This window comes from Gopherus evgoodei, chromosome 5, assembly GCF_007399415.2.
Source record: "Gopherus evgoodei ecotype Sinaloan lineage chromosome 5, rGopEvg1_v1.p, whole genome shotgun sequence".
Classification (NCBI taxonomy): Eukaryota; Metazoa; Chordata; order Testudines; family Testudinidae; genus Gopherus; species Gopherus evgoodei.
The window spans coordinates 109,286,331-109,305,087 of NC_044326.1; the positions used below are offsets into that span (position 1 = coordinate 109,286,331).

General features: G+C 43.5%; 1 protein-coding gene across 12 annotated transcripts in view; it reads right to left on the reverse strand.

Annotated features, from left to right (window-relative positions):
• EMCN (endomucin) overlaps positions 1-17,009 on the reverse strand; it is a 104,877-nt gene extending 87,868 nt beyond the window's left edge. For all 12 annotated transcript variants that reach the window (XR_004000734.1, XR_004000733.1, XR_004000728.1 and 9 more), the window contains exon 1: positions 16,866-17,009. Coding sequence is in view for 1 of the 12 variants with exons in the window: in XM_030565213.1 (XP_030421073.1) it covers positions 16,866-16,926 (61 nt within the window). In the remaining 11 variants the exon portion in view is untranslated. The remainder of the gene's footprint in view (positions 1-16,865) is intronic.
• Positions 17,010-18,757: the final 1,748 nt, after the last annotated feature.

An 18,757-nucleotide genomic window follows, 5' to 3' on the forward strand; every position in this document is an offset into this window, starting at 1 on the left:
GACCGCTCTGGACAGCGCTTTGAACTCCGATGCAGTAGCCAGGTAGACAGGAAAAGCCCCAGGAACTTCTGAATTTCATTTCCTGTTTGGTCAGCATGGTGAACTCAGCAGCACTCAGCAGCACAGGTGACCATGCAGTACCCCCAGAATCGTACAGTGTAGAATGTTTCTACGCTCCCCCTATCATCTCCATCCCTGAGGTTATCGCAGATTAGAAGGCTAAAAAACAGCACTCACAATGACATGTTTTCTGAGCTCATGCAGTCCTCCCGCACTGATAGGGCACAGCTTAATGCATAGAGGCATTCAGTGGCAAAAGCCAGGAAAGAATTAAGTGAGTGCGAAGAGCAGAGGAAGGATGCGATGCTGAGGCTAATGGGAAAGCAAACAGACATGATGAAGCATTGGTTGGAGTTGCAGAAAAGCCAACAAGAACACAGACACCCTCTGCATCCATGTATAACTGCCTACCCTCCTCCCCATGTTCCATAGCCACCTCACCCAGACGCCCAAGAATGAGGCAGGGGGGAGGAGGTAGGGAGAGGCTCTGGGCACCCAGCTGCTCCACTCCAGAGGTTGGCCCAAGCAACAGAAGATTTTTCTTCAAACAGTTTGATTTTTAGTGTGGCTACAATAAGCAATGTGGCCTTGTTCTTCCTTCCTCCCCACCCCACCTGGGCTACCTTGTCTGTTATCTCTTTTTTTTTTTAATTAATAAAGAAAGAATGCATGGTTTCAAAACAATAGTTACTTTATTTCGAAGGTGGAAGGGTGGCTGGCTTACAGGGAATTAAAATCAACAAAGGGGGCGGGTTTGCATGAAGGAGAAACACACACAACTGTCACACCGAAGCCTGGCCAGTCAGGAAACTGGTTTTCAAAGCCTCTCTGATACACAGCGCGTCTTGCTGTGCTCTTCTAATCACCCTGCTGTGTGGCTGCTCAAGATCGGATGCCAGGCGATTTGCCACAACCTCCTACCCCGCCATAAATGTCTCCCCCTTACTCTCACAGATACTATGGAGCACACAACAATAACACTGGGAATGTTGGTTGTGCTGAGGTCTGACCAACAGTGCCAGTGAGCTTTTAAACATAAAGGCACATTCTACCACCATTCTGCACTTGCTCATGCTTGCTGTGGTATGGCGTCTGCACGGGTAACCCAGGAGAAAAGGCATGAAATGATTGTCTGCCGTTGCTTTCACAGAGGGAGGGGCGACTGACAACATACCCAAAACCACCCGCAACAATGTTTTTGCCCCATGAGGCATTGGGAGTTTAACCCAGAATTCCAATGGGCAGCAGAGACTGCGGGAACTGTAGGATAGCTTTCCACAGTGCACTGCTCCGTAAGTCGATGCTAGCCACGGTAGTGAAGAAACACTCCACCGACTTAATGTGCTTAGTGTGGACATACGCAATCAAGGGTATAAAATCAATTTTTAAAAATCTACTTCTATAAAATTGACCTAATTTTCTAGTGTAGACATACCTTCACAGAGTAAGACTCAACTTGGCCTAACTGTATAATGCAGGAAGGGGTCATTGCAGCTGCTCCTAGTGTGTGTGTATTTTTAACATATCCTGTATCTGCTCACTCCAGCCACACCCACACTTGCCATTCTGCTGCTGACATTTCTCCAGAAGCATTTGTGTTTGGAGCTTCAGATACAGCCTGACTCCCACATGAATTTCTGTGGGAATGTTAGAAATTGCTTTCATAATTACTTTAATTCCATACTGAATTAAGTCCCTGTTCATCTTTTTCCACAATACTGAGAATAAAGCCACAAGGACTAGAAGGTACAGAACATCTCAATATTAAAGAAAGCAAAAATGAGGTATTTGTTATCACTTTAGCCATTGGTGCATGCAGAGGATAAAATATCTCATAAGTGTAACTGGGGGCAGACAAATGGCTAGGGGAATTAACTGACCATGGATATTGACTAAATGGGTCCACTAAGTAGTCATTGTTATTTTCAATCTGCACCAGCCAGAGAGTACAGTTGGGTTCAGATTCTAAATGAGTATCTTTCTCGTATGCTTTGATGTTGCAGGGGAGAGATGGGTGTCACTAACAGTTGAGGCAGTAGGTCAACACAGCATCCAGAACAGGGTGCTGTTAAGAGGCAATGAAGAAGCAGAAGGTAGAGAGCATGGCACTACTGCCACTGTCTGCTGAAAGAGATACAGCTAGATAAGGTGTCCTAGTGTAACCCACACACCTCTTGGGTGTGGTGCTCTGTCCCATGTAGTGGCACTGAGACCACTTAGAAATTAATAAATCTGCTACAACCTTAGCTAACAGCCATGTGGCTTTTAGCTCATGCAGTAGAGGCTCATGCATTTAGCTTCAGAGGTCCCAGGTTCAATCCTGCCCACCTACAACTGGGGTCTGTCAGCATTATACTAGCAGATTAAGTTACGTTCATCTCTAAATTTCAATGACATTACAAAGTAGGTGCAACCACATCACTAAATTAGCATGCTTATGAAAAGGGGTGTATCAAGGTACTTGTATGTAGTGTTTCAATTATTGGCAGCATACCTCTAGTACTGCATTATTCTGCAAGTATTTTAATAACTGTCTTCCTCTTGATATTCACTGGAACTCCCATCAACCAACAGCTTCAAACAGAATCCAGTAATTCAGCAAATATACTTTTTGCCCTCGATACCATCTACCGCAAATACAGTAATATACAATAGCACCCTGCTGTTAAAAGAACACCATTCACAAAAAGACACTCTGATGTTGCATTAATATAATAGGGTGTTTGGGCAGCCATCCTTTCAACACTAAAGTGATATATTTCCAAAGCTCACATGCTGTGCTACAAGCTGGAGCTAAATTCTGCAGCAGGGAGCCTTGGATTCTGTAGGACTCAGATTTCCACGGCAGCCCTCAAGCAAATTTTAAAATTGAAACTTTTATTGACCCCCCTATGAAATTGAATAACTACCGTCATTAAAGTATCACCAGTGTCATTTACTTCGATATTCAGTTCAATTGCACGAACGTTCAATTTTCAGTGTGCTGCAGCATTTTGTATTAGCAATACATCCGTATTGGAGAAGCTGTCAGGGGGAAGCTGAAAGTTTTGTCAGCTCTGAGAGAGATATGTGGAGTTTTTTGGCATCTGGGGAAATAATTGGGCCAGAGGACAGTTGAAGCTATAGGCACAGCTGAAGGGATGAAACTACTCTTTCCCTTCTTCTCTTGAAGTGTTTCATGTGATCATTTTGGGGGATTAGGGTTGTTGACTTTCTAGTTCCTTGTTAGCAACTAGCTTTCCCACTGCTTCTAACAACAACTTTTCACTTAAATGGCCAGCTGCAAAACAATTAGCAAGTTTATATTATTTGATGTCCAAGTTCAATCATGCTGAGAATATGGGTAATGCCCGTAGCCTGAAATCATCTCTCTGAAATATCTACAGCCCTTGATATATCATCACTGTATTTGTTTACACTGCAAAGGATATCGTCGCAGCCTTAAAGGCTAAGATTTATTTATTTTTTAAATAAAAGTCTACATTCTGTGTTGGGTGGTGGAACCCGTGGCAAATTCTGCATCCAGGAAGTCCTGGGATATGCCAAATTGATTATTTCTAGTCATTATGGAGCAAAAAATTCACATCTCAGACCAGGAGGGTAATTACATTATAAAATTGTATATAAATTATTATATAGAAAAGAGTTAGATTATTTGGCCAGGAAGGCAGCAGATGCTAAACTTACTGTCACTGTTTTCCCCGGACTAGCTAAAAGTCAAGGATTTGGGCATGTTAGTTAGTGTTGCCTCACTAGCCATACATGTCAAGCCCAGATACGGATCCCTTTGGTATATGAATATTCTGCTAAAAATGATAAGAAGAAAGAATTAACAACTCATTAAGACAACCAACGATTCAATTAATTTAACCCTAATGCTTGAATTGCACCAGTGTTCTTCAGAAAAGCTTCAACTCTGTGCACTGAGATGTTAATACAAACTGAACGTGCTCTTTAAAAGGATTACATATCTTATAGGAGAGCTGGAGTATATCTCCCATGCTGGCAAGATGCACAATTTCATTAGAATGATAAGGCAAGGCAGAAAGACTACAATCCATGTATGTGACAAGAAAATATCACTCTGGTACTTGCTTCTTGCTCTCCGCCACCTGCAGTGTGCTGCTATCTACAACCTACAATAAACACGCCAGAACGTGCTAGTGCAAGTGAAAATGAGATTAAATGTTGTTTTGAAAATACTTTATCAACACATGGGGGGGATGGGAGGGGGGCTCAACAGTCAATGTGAATTAGGTGCCTTACTCCCTGAGGCACTTCGTTGAAAATCCCACCCACATTTATTAGTTCAATAAGTAATGCTTAGTACACTAGTATATTCTAGCATGGCAGCTGAAGAGGACCTATAGTTAGCTGTTTGAATCCTCGGGTGCATGAGATCAACATTTGGGAGTGGAAGTGATGGCTTTTGCCTTTTTTTTTTTTTGCTCTCCCCTCAAACCTGTGGCTGGCGAATGGCTGATTCATGCCTGGCACTATTTAGGGCACTCTCGGCTCGAGCCCCATAAGCTGAAGCAGTGTAAGTCCTGTAAGGGCCATTATACCAGCCAGGAATCATAGTGTTCTCCGGCCATGCCCTCTCCTTTCCCAGACACAGTGGAAAAGGAATCAACAACAGATGATATAGAGATGGTGTCATATTTAAACATGCCCAGCCCCACGTGTTTCCTTTTTGCTACTGGGTATGTCCACTCTTTGCTATGACTCCAGCTCTACACCACTGAGGAGTCCTCTGAGACAAAGCGAATTGCCAGTTGACTGTTTAAGAAGTTATTGTATAAAAGGGCTGCCACCACCATCAGGCTGCCATCCTGCATGACTGTGCAGATACAGGTGAGTTCTGTCTGTTTTCTCCTACAGTCCCTGAAGCCGACCAAGTTGCCCATCTTCTTCACCACAGATTAGACTAATGGTCATGTCCCCCTCCTGGAAAATGAACATTGTCCCTCTCAGAGTCCAATTCTAGACCTGAACTCAGGAATAATTACTACAATTCAACCTTCAGCAAGCTCCTCCAAGTCAGAATTCCGCCCTCCGATCCCAAAGTAAGGCAGTTTAAAATGCAGCCGTCCTCCAGCCCTGCACTCCAGGACCCATCTTCAAGCCACACATCCATGAGTCAACAATTCCTTCAATTACTATGCCCCTATTCCAGGCCCTACACATCTCTGGCAATTCTCCATGCTTCTTGCATCTCTTCTCTCACATCCCTCAACTCAGCTGTTCTGCAAGTGGGGGTCCCTGCAGCATTCAACTCCTCGGGCCTCTTTGCTTGGAGTCCCACGCCTGCTCATGGGAACCTCCCTCCAGAATCAACTCTCTGGTTCCTGGGTTCAGCCTGCATTGACTGAGCTGGTTCTTCCCCTTTATCGAGGACTCTCTGCACAAGTCTCCTACTCAGCAGGGTTCCCTCACTCTGGCCATTTTTGTCCAGCAACTCCTATCCATAGCACTCTCCCAACAGTTCTCTCTCTGCACTAGGAGTATGGCTACACTTGAAACTTCAAAGCACTGCCGTGACAGCACTTTGAAGTGCGAGTGTGGTCGCAGCGCCAGCGCTGGGAGAGAGCTCTTCCAGTGCTGCACAGACTCCACATCCTCATGGGGTTTAGCTTGCAGCGGTGGGAGCCGCGCTTCCAGCGCTGCAGCACTGTTTACACTGGAGCTTTACAGCGCTGTATCTTGCAGAGCTCAGGGGGGTGTTTTTTTCATACCCCTGAGTGAGAAAGTTGCAGCGCTGTAAAGCTCCACTGTAGCCAAGGCCTAGGTTTCTTCACCAGCAGCTCTTAACTACTGCTCTCGAGTCTCATAGAGTTCTTGACAGGCAACTGTCACCAGCTCCTTACTGCTCCTTCCCTATCCCCTTTTCACAACTGCTGCCTGAGTCTTCATAGTATCAGAGGGGTAGCCGTGTTAGTCTGGATCTGTTAGTCTATAAGGTGCCACAGGATTCTTTGCTGCTTTTGAGTCTTCATAGAGGCCAGGTGCTCTCTATCAGGCCTAGTTGGGAAGGAACTAACCAATCACAGGAGAACTGGACCTATTTCCTCTTTAAGGGGCCTTATGCACTACTGGAGCAATTCAAATGGCTTATATCACAGGCCAAGATCTGGCCCAGGGATTCTAATACCCCAGTTTAAGAAAGAGATACCTATTTCTTTGCATGCTGGCCTGGTCCTGGGCTTGCCAAGAGCAGATTATGGGATTTTATTAGAGCCTGGCCTAGATTCCTGACTTGCTGTATGGAAGCAAAAGCTCCTGCACATCCACTGGGCCAAATTCTGCGTTAAATGATGCCCCTTGTAATCCTATTGAATTTTGACAGTTTTGCCGAGAGTTTTAGTCAGGGCAGAATTTCTCCAGCAGTGGCCATAGTTTTATAGCATCCCAACCCCGACAGACCTTTTTACTAACCAATTACAACGCAAATTTTTAAAATGTCATTTATAAAAAGTAAATGATCAGTCTTAAATTTGCTTCAGCAGAAAATCAGAAGTTCACTGCAGTACAAAATCAGTAACATCTCTCTGTGGTTTCATGCTATGTGGTCTGAACATTCTTTAAGCTATAATGATAGTTTCCCGGCAGAATGTCACCAGTTAGAACCTTCATTAGTCTAGTAGGAGACAGTATGTCTCAAAAGAGTTTTGTCATTTATGTATCTACAGATTTTTGCAGAGGTTGGAGATAAGCATGTAGGTAAACAGAAGGTCAAACACTGAGCTTCTAACTCATTCTGTAATTAGGAAAAGCTCATTGACTTCAGTGGATATTTTGCCTGGATAAAGTCCTCTGGATTTGGACCAGATATAGGAGACAGAAAAAAAAATACACCAAAATCATTTCAAGTGAGAAAATGTATGAAAGCAAGACAGCCTCTAATTTGGTATTTTTAATATTATATAGTGTCATGTTTGCAGCCAGAGGTGGCTGAATTTATTATGCCTTAAGGATCCAGCTTCCATTTGTTCTGGCTGCACATCATGCCCTGCTCACCAGTCAAGTGAGCTATTTCTACTCTCAGCCAGGGCCGGCGCTTCCATCTAGGCAACCTAGGCAGTCGCCTAGGGCTCTAGGATTTGGGTGGGTGGCATTTTGCCACCCTCGGTGGCAATATGGCAACGGGGGGGGTCCTTCCACGCTCCAGGTCTTTGGCGGCAATTCTGTGCTGGGTTCTTCACTCGCTCCAGGACCCGCCGCCAAAGTGCCCCAAAGACTGGGAGCCACGGAAGTACCCCCCCACCGCAGAATTGCTGCCAACAACCAGGAGCGCAGAAGGACCCCTGCCTAGGACACCAAAAACCCTGGCGTCGCTCCTGCTCTCAGCTTGTGTTTCCTTATCTTATCCACTTGCATTGAACCTGACTTTGTGTTTGGGAGAAAAACATACTACAGAACAGAACAAAAATCGTAAGTTTACCTTTGAAATCCACAAGCCATTCTTGGCCCAACATGAGACAGCAGTAATGAGTCAAAGGAATGGGTCAGGAGGGAGAAAACCACCTGCCCAGGAACTAAAGCTCAATTAAAGGCTAGAATAAATTCCATTTACTGCAATTTGATGTTTGAAAATGTCCATCTTGCAAAATTGATTTCAGATGTCCCCACCTACTAACAACTGACAAACCCCAAAATGTTTAGAGTGCAAGTTCAGTTCAGTTCAGATAAGCATTCAAAATTCAGCCAATTACCCAATTTCTATTAAATTTCTTGAGTTTGCACAACTGAGCTGATGAGCTATTTCAGCATTTGACATCTCAACCAAAATGGGGAGAAGGCGGGGAAGAAACACAGAATAGGAAGAAAAGATATTCAAGTGTTGCAATAGCTCAAAAAAATGGTTCCCTTTTCATCTAGTTCCTAAAACAAATGAAGGTTTGTGTATTTGGGGACATGGGTGAGGGAAGGAGAGGAGAACAGTTTGTCCATCTTTTCTGGCTACAATTAACGATACTTACAAACTTAAAGCACATCTAAATAGAAATGCAAACAACCATCATTTGAAAGTGCTCCTGTTAATTAGTATAATTTGTCTCAAGCTGCAAAGCTGGAATCCAGCAGTTTGGTTTGTCTGGTTATAGAGATGGGGTGACACACAAAGCTCAGTAGTGTTCAGATCTGCAGGATTTGGTTGAGGTCGATCTCATTCAGGGTTTGACACAAAGGCTAATGAAATCAATGGAAAGACTTCAAATGACTTCAGTGCCCTTTGGATCAGGCCTGTAGTGCCAAATTCTGCCCCACTTCCATCCCACACACCTGCCCACCCACACTAATTTAATAGTACCTTTCTCTTCAAGTATTCCTGTTTGTTTCAAATGCCTGGTTTTGACAGGAGTGCTTGGAGGGCAAAGTGCTACCCACTGTCAGGAAGAGTCACAGAATCAGGTGCTTAGTGAATATATTTATTGTGCTTCGAAGAAGAGATGCATTCTAGAAGTGCTAGGTATTATTCTATAAGCACATGCTAACGCCTACACTGAAAAAAATTAGAGAACAACTTCATTTCAGTCATGGTTTATTTCCTTGGGAAAATAAACCTTGGTGCTGACTCAGAAGGAGTGTCTGTATTTGATCATCAAAGGGAGGGACCATCGAATCGTGGAGGTAAATGCGTGGTTACGCAGGTGGTGTCAGAGAGAGGGCTTTGGATTCATTGACCATGGAATGTTGTTCCAGGAAGAAGGATTGCTAGGAAGAGATGGAATCCACCTAACGAAGAGAGGGAAGAGCATCTTCGCAGGCAGGCTTGCTAACCTTGTGAGGAGGGCTTTTAACTAGGTTCACTGCAGGATGGTGACATAGGCCCTGAGGTAAATGGGGAAGTGGGATACCAGAAGGAAACACAAGGAGAAGGGTGCAAACAGGGGAGGCCTCCTGATTCATACTGAGAAAGTAGGGCAATTGACTAGTTATCTTAGGTGCACGTACACAAACACAAGAAGCCTGGGAAACAAGCAGGAAGAATTGGAAGTCCTGGCACAACCAAGGAACTATGATGTGATTGAAATAACAGAAACTTGCTGGAATAACTCACATGACTGGAGCACTGTCATGGATGGGTATAAACTGTTCAGGAAGGACAGGCAGAGGAGAAAAGGTGGAAGAGTTGCACTGCATGTAAGAGAACAATATGATTGCTCAGAGCTCCAGTATGAAACTGGAGAAAAGAGTCTTTGGGTTAAGTTTAGAAGTCAGAGCAACAAGGGTGATGTGGTGGTGGGCATCTGCTACAGACCACCATACCAGGAGGATGAGGTAGACGAGGCTTTCTTCAGACAACTAACAGAAGTTTCCAGATCACAAGCCCTGGTTCTCATGGGGGACTTCAATCACCCTGACATCTGCTGGGAGAGCAATACAGAAGTGCACAGACAATCCAGGAAGTTTTTGGAGAGTGTTGGGGACAAATTCCTGGTGCCAATGTTGAAGAAACCAACCAGGGGTGGTGCACTTCTTGACCTGCTGCCCACAAACAGGGAAGAATTGGTAGAGGAAGTAGAAGTGGGTGGCAACCTGGGCAGCAGTGACCATGAGATGGCAAGTTCAGGATCCTGACAAAAGGCAGAAAGGAGAGCAGCAGAATATGTATCCTGGACTTCAGAAAAGCAGACTTAGACTCTCTTAGGGAACTGATGGGCAAAATCCCCTAGGATGCTAATATGAGGTGGAAAGGAGTCCAGGAAAGCTGGCTATATTTTAAAGAAGCATTCTTGAGGGCACAGGAACAAACCATCCCGATGTGCAGAAAGAATAACAAATATGGCAGGTGACCTGCTTGGCTTAACAGAGAAATCTTCGGTGAGCTTAAACCCAAAAATGAAGCTTACAAGAAGTGGAAATTTGGACAGATGATCAGGGAGGAGCATAAAATTGTGCTACAGCATGCAGGAGTGTAATCAGGAAGGCCAAAGCACAATTGGAGTTTCTCCTAGCAAGGGACATGAAGGGTAACAAGACGGGTTTCTACAGGTATGTTAGCAACAAGAAGGTGGTCAGGAAAGGTGTGGGACCCTTACTGAATGGCGGAGGCAACATAGTGATGCGGAAAAATCTGAAGTATTCAATGCTTTTTTTGCTTTGGTCTTCACCGACAAGGTCAGCTCCCAGACTGTTGCACTGGGCAGCACAGTATGGAGAGGAGGTGAGCAGCCCTCAGCGGTGAAAGAACAGGTTAAGGACTATTTAGAAAAGCTGGACATGTACAAGTCCATGGGGCCGGATCTAATACAGCCGAGGGTGCTGAGGGAGTTGGCTGATATGATTGCAGAGCCACTGGCCATTGTTTTTGAAAACTTGTAGCAAATTGGGGGAGGTCCTAGATGATTGGAAAAAGACAAATATAGTGCCCATCTTGAAAAAAGGGAAGAAGAATCATCCAGGGAACTACAGACCAGTCAGCCTCACCTCAGTCTCTGGAAAAATCATGGAACAGGTCCTCAAGGAATTCATTTTGAAGCAGCTGGAGGGGAGGAAGGTGATCAGGAACAGTCACCATGGATTCACCAAGGGCAAGTCATGTCTGACCAACCCGACTGCCTTCTGTGATGAGATAACTGGCTCTGTGAATATGAGTAAAGTGGTGGATGTGATATATCTTGACTTTAGCAAAGCTTTTGATACGGTCTTCCTGTCATAAACAGATAGCTAAGGGTTAATGTCTCTTTCACCTATAACAGGGTTAACAAACAGTGACCTGAAACACCTGACCAGAAGACCTATCAGGAAACAAGACTTTTTCAAATCTGGGTGGAGGGAAGTTTTGGGTGTGAGTCCTTTGTTCTTGGTCTGTTCTCTTTCTGGGTTCTGAGAGTGACCACAGGAATCTCCAGGCTTTCTAATCTTCTGTTTCCAAGTTGTAAGTACAAGGATAGTAAGACAATAGGTTTATATTGTTTTTTTGTATTTACATGTGTGTAGTTGCTGGAATGTGTTAAATTGTATTCTTTTTGGATAAGGCTGGTTATTCATTTTTTCTTTTAAGCAATTGACCTGTATATTGTCACCTTGATACCGAGACCATTTTATGTCTTTTCCTTTCTTTTTATATAAAGCTTTCTTTTTAAGACCTGTGGATTTTTTTTTAGTGGGGGCTCAAGGGGATTGAGTCTGCAGCTCACCAGGGAATTGGTGGGAGGAAGAAGACAGGGGGGAAGAGAGAATCTCTTTGTGTTAGATTTACTAAGCCTGACTTTGCATACCCTCTGGGTGAGGGGAGAGAGAGATTGATCTCTCGGTACTTGTGTTTCAAGGACTTGAAGCAGGGAATCTCCTAGAGTACCCAGGGTGGGGAAATCTGGGAGGAGGTAAAGAGGGGGAAGGGAAGTGGGTTATTTCCTTTTGTGGTGAGACTCAGGGCATCTGAGTCTTGGGGGTTCCCCAGAGAAGGTTTTGGGGAGCCAGAGTGAGCCAGACACTGGAATTCTGGCTGGTGGCAGCGATATCAGATCCAAGCTGGTAATTAAGTTTGGAAGTTTCATGCTAGCTTCTCATGTTCTGAACTCTAAGGTCCAGATCTGAGTAGGACAGTTATGACACTTCCACAGTATTCTTGCCAGCAAGTTAAAGTATGGATTGGATGAATGGACTATAAAGTGGATAAAAAGCTGGCTAGATCATCAGGCTCAACAGGAGTGATCAACAGCTCGATATCTAGTTGGCAGCCGGTATCAAGCAGAGTGCCCCAGGGGTCAGTCCTGGGGTTGGTTTTGTTCAACATCTTCATGAATGATCTGGATGATGGGATGAATTTCACCCTAAGAAAGTTTGCAGATGATACTAAGCTGGGGAAGGAGGTAGATATGCTGGAGGGTAGGGATAGGGTCTAGAGCGACCTAGACAAATTGGAGGATTGGGCTAAAAGAAATTAGATGAGGATCAACAAGGACAAGTGCAGGGTCCTGCACTTAGGATGGAAGAATCCCATGTATTGCTACAGGCTGGGGACCAACTGGCTAAGTGGCAGTTCTCCAGAAAAGGACCTGGAGATTACAGTGCACAAGAAGCTGGATATGAGTCAATAGTGTGCCCTTGTTGCCAAGAAGGCTAATGGCATATTGGGCTGCATTAATAGCAGCACTGCCAGCAGATCGAGGAAAGTGATTATTCCCCTCTATTCAGCACTGGTGAGGCCACATCCTGTGTATTGCATCCAGTTTTGGGCCCCCACTACAGAAAGGATGTAGACAAATTAGAAAAAGTCCAGCGGAGGGCAACAAAAATGATTAGGGGGGCACATGATATATGAGGAGATGCTGAGGGAACTGGGGTTATTTAGTCTGCAGAAGAGAAGAGTGAAGGGGGATTCCAAAGAGGATGGAGCTAGGCTGTTCTCAGGGGTGGCAGATGACAGAACAAGGAGCAATGATCTCAAGTTGCAGTGGGGGAGATCTAGGTTGGATATTAGGAAAAACTATTTCACTAGGAAGCCAGTGAAGCACTGGAATAGGTTACATAGGTAGGTGGTGGAATCTCCATCCTTAGACTTTTTTAAGGTCAGGCTTGACAAAGTCCTGGCTGGGATGATTTAGTTGGGTATTGGTCCTGCTTTGAGCAAGGGGTTGGATTAGATGACCTCCTGAGTTCCCTTCCAACCCTGATATTCTATGATCCCATAGCTCACAGCTCTTTGGCCCAATTTCTCTCCCAGCTGCCCCACCTACCTGTCAGATCTTTTCCCCAGGTAATAGGTAGTTAGAAGCATGATGAATCAGCCCAGGAAGCATTTCTGTGCCAAGATATATATTTATTTTGGTGCAGACTGGGATAGTGGTAAATGTGGTTAGGCCAGAGCCCTTTAATTCTAGAGTCGAGGAATTCCCAAGTCTACTGTGAAGTTTGGGATCCAGAAGGATGAAGAGAAGCCTTTAGACTAGAGTTGAGTTGTCAGGAAGGTTCTGGGGCTATTATTTTGCTATTAGTGGATCCTGAACATCTCTAGATTCATCCAGCCTCCAATAATATGCTTGTGGAGGGTGACTACCTGTCAAAATGCATGAGAGTCCAAAGAATTTCATATCCAAAACTCAATTGGAAAATTAGGAAAATATTGCTAGCTCACAGACTGTATTTAGATCCTAAAATTCTCCAGTTCTGTGGGGCTGCCAACTTCTCTGTCTCTCCTTGTATTTGTTTCTTGCAGGAGATTGAGTTCGGTACCCATCAAGCTGCAGTTAACCCCTGCAGGCTAAGGAATAGGACAACTGCATGTCCTTTTGGGGAGAACATTCCAAAACACTGCAGATCATAATGTATTTTTATGTGTGTGGAGAGGTTCCAGACAAATTCACAAATCGCAAACATTACAATGAGAATCAGGCCCAAGATGCACAATTTGATGCAATTCCAAACTTCTCCATAGTGTTGGGAAGGGAGTGTTCATCTCTTAGGCTATGGTTTGGCTGAATCTATAATTTCAGCTAAATATAATTCTAAAATATGACAGGTTTCAGAGTAGCAGCTCTGTTAGTCTGTATCCACAAAAAGAACAGGAGTACTTGTGGCACCTTAGAGACTAACAAATGTATTTGAGCATAAGCTTTCGTGGGCTACAGCCCACTTCATCAGATGCAAAGAATGGAACATATAGTGAGGAGATATATATACATACAGAGAATATGAAAAGGTTGGAGTTCCCCTACCAACTCTAAGAGCTTAATTCATTAAGATGAGATATTATCAGCAGGAGAAAAAAAAACTTTTGTAGTGATAATCAAGATGGCCCATATCAGATAGTTTGACAAGAGGTGTGAGGATACTTAACATGGGGAAATAGATTAAATGCGTGTAATGGCTCAGCCATTCCCAGTCTCTATTTAAGTCTAAATTGATGGTATCTAATTTGCATATTAATTCAAGTTCAGCAGTTTCTAATTGGAGTCTGTTTTTGAAGCTTTTCTGTTGCAAAATTGCCACCTTTAAGTCTGTTACTGAGTGACCAGAGAGATTGAAGTGTTCTCTTACTGGTTTTTGAATGTTATGATTCCTGATGTCATATTTGTGTCCATTTATTTTTTTGCGTAGAGACTGTCCAACTTTGTAGGAGGCACTGTCACAAAGTCTTTTGCCAGAATGTGGGAATACTTACACTCCATTGCACAAAAAGGGATGCACACAGGACTGTACAGTTTTGAGATGCATTTGAAGGCACCCAACACACATTAGGAAAGGGAGACGCAAAAAAAATGGCTCTGTCATCTGCCTTCATTGGTAGTCAATACCTGATGCTTCAGAGGGTGATGTATGCCCTCCTCACGCACCCTATAATGGTCCCAGACAATCGTGAAAGGCTATACATTATCTGAAGATCTGAGAAGGGGAGACCACTGAAAGTCTTCAGGGTATGTCTAAAGTGTAGCTGAATGCAACACTCCTACCCCTGGCAGATACTCAAGATAGCGGAGGTGGAGCTAGCTTGCTAAAAACAGCAGTGTGGGGGTTGCAATTCAGGGTCCTGGATCTGAGCTTGAGTGGCTAGCTAGAATTTCTGCAGCAGCTGCAACTTCCCACTCTAGCACGAGCCCCACCACCATGAGTCTTTCCACCCAGGTCACTGCTAGCTGCAACGAAAGCATACTCTCAGAGACTAGAGGAGCAGCCAGTTAGCTTTGAGAGGGCCACTTACTAGATCCCTAAGATGGGAAAGTAGTGAACATATGTCACCTGACTTAAAATAAAGTGAGGTTGCCATAACTGCACTTTATTTGAAGGGACACTGTCAACTTAAATCATAGTTACTGCCTGACATTTTTTACCTGCTGTTGTTACAAGGAACACCTAGGATTATTGAAATCAAATGAAAATAAAGGAAAAATAACCCTCATTTTTCTCAATTTGTACACTTTGAGCATTTGACAGAACTTTGTGTGTATAACAGTTTCACTCTCCCCATATAGCCTCTGGGTGGGTCTTTCACATGGCACTAAGATAGAAAAAATTTTTAAAAATAGGAAAGTGGGATTATGAAATAACACAACTAGCAGGGGAATTCAGTAGCAAGTGTAGTACCTGAATTTGCTCATCTCATTTTTTGAAACTGATCAGATTTCAAGTTGACAGTGTCCCTTTAAATAAGATTGTGTCGAACATGAGTCGATTCCTTTCTGTCCTCCACATTATGAAGTTTTGCAGCTCCTCTCATGTTTCATTTGTATGGTAGAGATGGAGACCTACAACTTGTATTTTTCCACCCATGGTCTTCATTTTTTCTTATTATTTTACCAATGGAGTTTCAGCACGTCTGCCTTGAGTTTAAGATTTTTTTTTAACAGAATACAATAGTTAAAAGCAAATGTCCATTACTTGATGATACTTGCCAATTCAGCATGATGAGCTCTTCCCTGCTGCTGCACTACCCAATCATTCCAAATCAGCTACAGGAGAGGTGTTAGGAAATTCATTCTACAGAAATCGTAGCTCTCCTTTGCATCCCCTTTAACCTGTACATGTTGCTTTCTAATAGGCTTTTACAAACAGCACTGTTGAGCCTGCTCCTACTGAACTAATTCCACCTTGCTTTTCAAAAGACCTGCAATGAATTCAAGGTTTAACAATGGCAGGAAGGCTGCTCATTCTAACCCCAGCAGACAGAGCATAAACAGCAGCCTGAACACGTACTTTCACAGTTCATACTGACCTGGCAGGGTCTGAAAAGCAAATTTTCCTGTAGCAACAGCATTACATGTCAATGTCAATCACGTTTTTAACAGCAATGAGCCAGAAGAAAAACACAAGTTACACCACACAAGACACACTTGTTTACTTGTGCATCAATTTCTAACACGTAACCCAAGTAAAAGTTTGAGGACACAGTGCCTGCAATTATTTAACCCTTTAATAAAAGAATTTCTGTTCACTGGTTAGTAGCCAGCCATTGAAAGCCATCTGCTCTAGTGACATCTGTAAAAGATATGACTACAGATCTCCTGCATAATGGGCCAACAAAATGAGAGAGAGGAAAATCAGCTTTGTTTTCAATCCTTGATAAAGATGAGACGATAATTTAAGTTATAGTTGCTTCCCCCGTCATGAAAAGTAATTTATTCTGCTTTGAACGTACGCAAACTTTTACGCAGAAAAATATTAGAAAAAGCAGGTCAATGGTCATTATGTCACCTAGTAACATCAAGTATTTAGAGGCGGGAGTCAATTTTTCACATTGCAGAACTCCAACATTACTGCCCTGGGCATTGTGGGATTACACTGGAGGAATGCTACAAGTCTACATGTATTTGTGGTCAACATACACTGGCTTCTGATAAGCAGACTTGCCCAAATTCATTGCTGGTGTAATTCCAATGAAGTCAGCAGGGTTACACTAGGACACGCTGAGTCCACTGTAAGTTCCCCAATGTGTTAAATGGTGTTTTCAAATCTGACAAACACTTCAAATCCTTTTAAAAATCCCCCAAAAGATATTTTTCAAAGGAGAAGGGGGAAAACATTTTTTGAGTAAGTGGCTTTTCCCACTTGCTGGGTGCTTTTAATCCCTCAGGTTTGGGAGGCTCATGACAGCTGGACAGAGATATGCCACAGAAACCGAATGGTCACTATACTATTTTCACTATAGACATTTAATTTGATTAAAATCCATTACCATCCATGCAGTGCCTCTTCCTCCAAATGCAGTTACTCAGCCCATACATGTGGGAATGAACCACTGAGCTGCTATAGTACACTGAGGTGAAGCCTTCACTAGCAGAAACCCATAAAGAGATAACTGTGCCCAAGGGCACTTAGCTGCTTACCAAGAAAGTCAAAGGAGTGAGAGAACAGTGCACTCTTACCATTTGTGGTGCAGATGCTGAACACAGCCAGGGAGAGAAGGGCAGCTCCAAGCAGCTTCATGCTTGTAATCTGTCGCACTGGAATTCCCTTGCAGAGCCCGGCAGGGTGTGTTCTCTCTCTGTGAGGCAGGCCCTAATTGGTAAGTGGAAAAGGTGTGCAGAGACTGTGCAAAGTCACTCCCCATTCCAGCTTATTTTGGGGACTTTGATAAAGAACAGGAGGAAATGCAGCATATTCCCTCTGAGAGTTCAGTACAGAGGAGATTTATTGTTTCAGTCCTTACAGGAACTCATTTCCTTTGGCAGTCAACTGTGTTTTTGTTAATACTTTAGTTTGGGTTTTTTTCCAGCCCAGAGGTCAGGAAAGGTTCTAAACAGAGGTAGATCTTTCTTTAGAATATGGTGTACATCAGACCAATTTTCGTAACATTTTTGGATATTTTTAAAACGGATTTTTATTAATAGTGACAGTCCAAACAAGAGCCATTTTATAAATACAGAGCAAACTGCAATTTAATATAGTCTGCAAATGAATAAATAGCAACATTTTAAGACAGGAAACCTTGGAATCCCAACTGCATGGCCAGAGATGACTCAGAATCAAGTGAGCACCAGGTGGCCTGGCATACAGGTAATTGCTTCTGGTCTTCTCCAAAGAGAAGGGAATGCATTGTGAATCCAGAATACCCTTTCCTTACCCTGAGGTTATGTCCCAGGATGGGAAGATCTAATTATGAAATGCAATCTGAGTAAGTCATACTCTGCATTTGATATGAAATGGCAAGTCATTTTAACAGCCACATTCCATAGCCAGAAGGAGAGGCATTTGGACTGCCTATGAGAAACTTAGATTGGCTAACTCCCATTCTGTACTCAGTGCAGCAGCATTCAAATGATTCCTGGTCAGTCACTACTGATAGGGCTGGTCATAAATGGGCTAAAAAAACCTTCTGTTTTTCCTCTAAAAATGTTGAAAATTTCAAAACCAGCTCTAATCACTGCATCCAGAGTCTGACTCATAGTACCACGAGATATATTCTTGTTCTGCTGTACAGTGATTTCTAATCTTAATTCACTGCACCTTGTGATGAGACTATATCCTTAAAAGTGTAACTCTCTACCAGGCTTTCTAATGAGCTAGAGTCCTCCTCTACTTTGACCTCCTTGCCTCCTCCTTCTCAAAAGAGAATCTGGTGGAGCTCTATGATACAGCCATTGGTGCCAGCTGTTAAAGGGTTCAGCAAAGTGTGTCAGCAACTCTTAACAGGCCTGACAAACTCACTACATCTAACACCATTTATAGTATTTATCCAGCAAGTGTCTTGTAAAGGTATCACATGAAAGGCGGTGACACACATTGGTCGTTAATATAGTGAAATGTGTGCATTGACACTGTATGAGGAATTACATATTTTCTACTGATATTATGCTTTCTAATACATATCCAAGGGAAAAACATATTTTTGGCACCGGCGCACCAAGCCAGCGAGTACATAAACTGAAAGGGGTACTTTTCCATGGTGCTGCAAGCACTGGTGAATCACAAGGGACGTTTCACCAACAGCAACGTGGTATGGCTGGGAAAGGTACATGACGCTTGCATCTTCAGGAACTCTGGTCTTTTTCAAAAGCTGCAGCAAGGGACAGTCTTCCCAGACCAGAAAATAACTATTGGAGATGTTGAAATGTCTATAGTTATCCTTGGGGACCCAGCCTACCCCTTAATGCCATGGCTCATGAAGCTGTACACAGGCAGCCTGGACAGTAGTCAGGAGCTATTCAACTATAGGCTGAGCAAGTGCAGAATAATGGTAGAATGTGCATTTGGACATTTAAAAGTGCACTGGCACAGTTTACTGACTCAAATAGACCTCAGAGAAACCAATATTCCC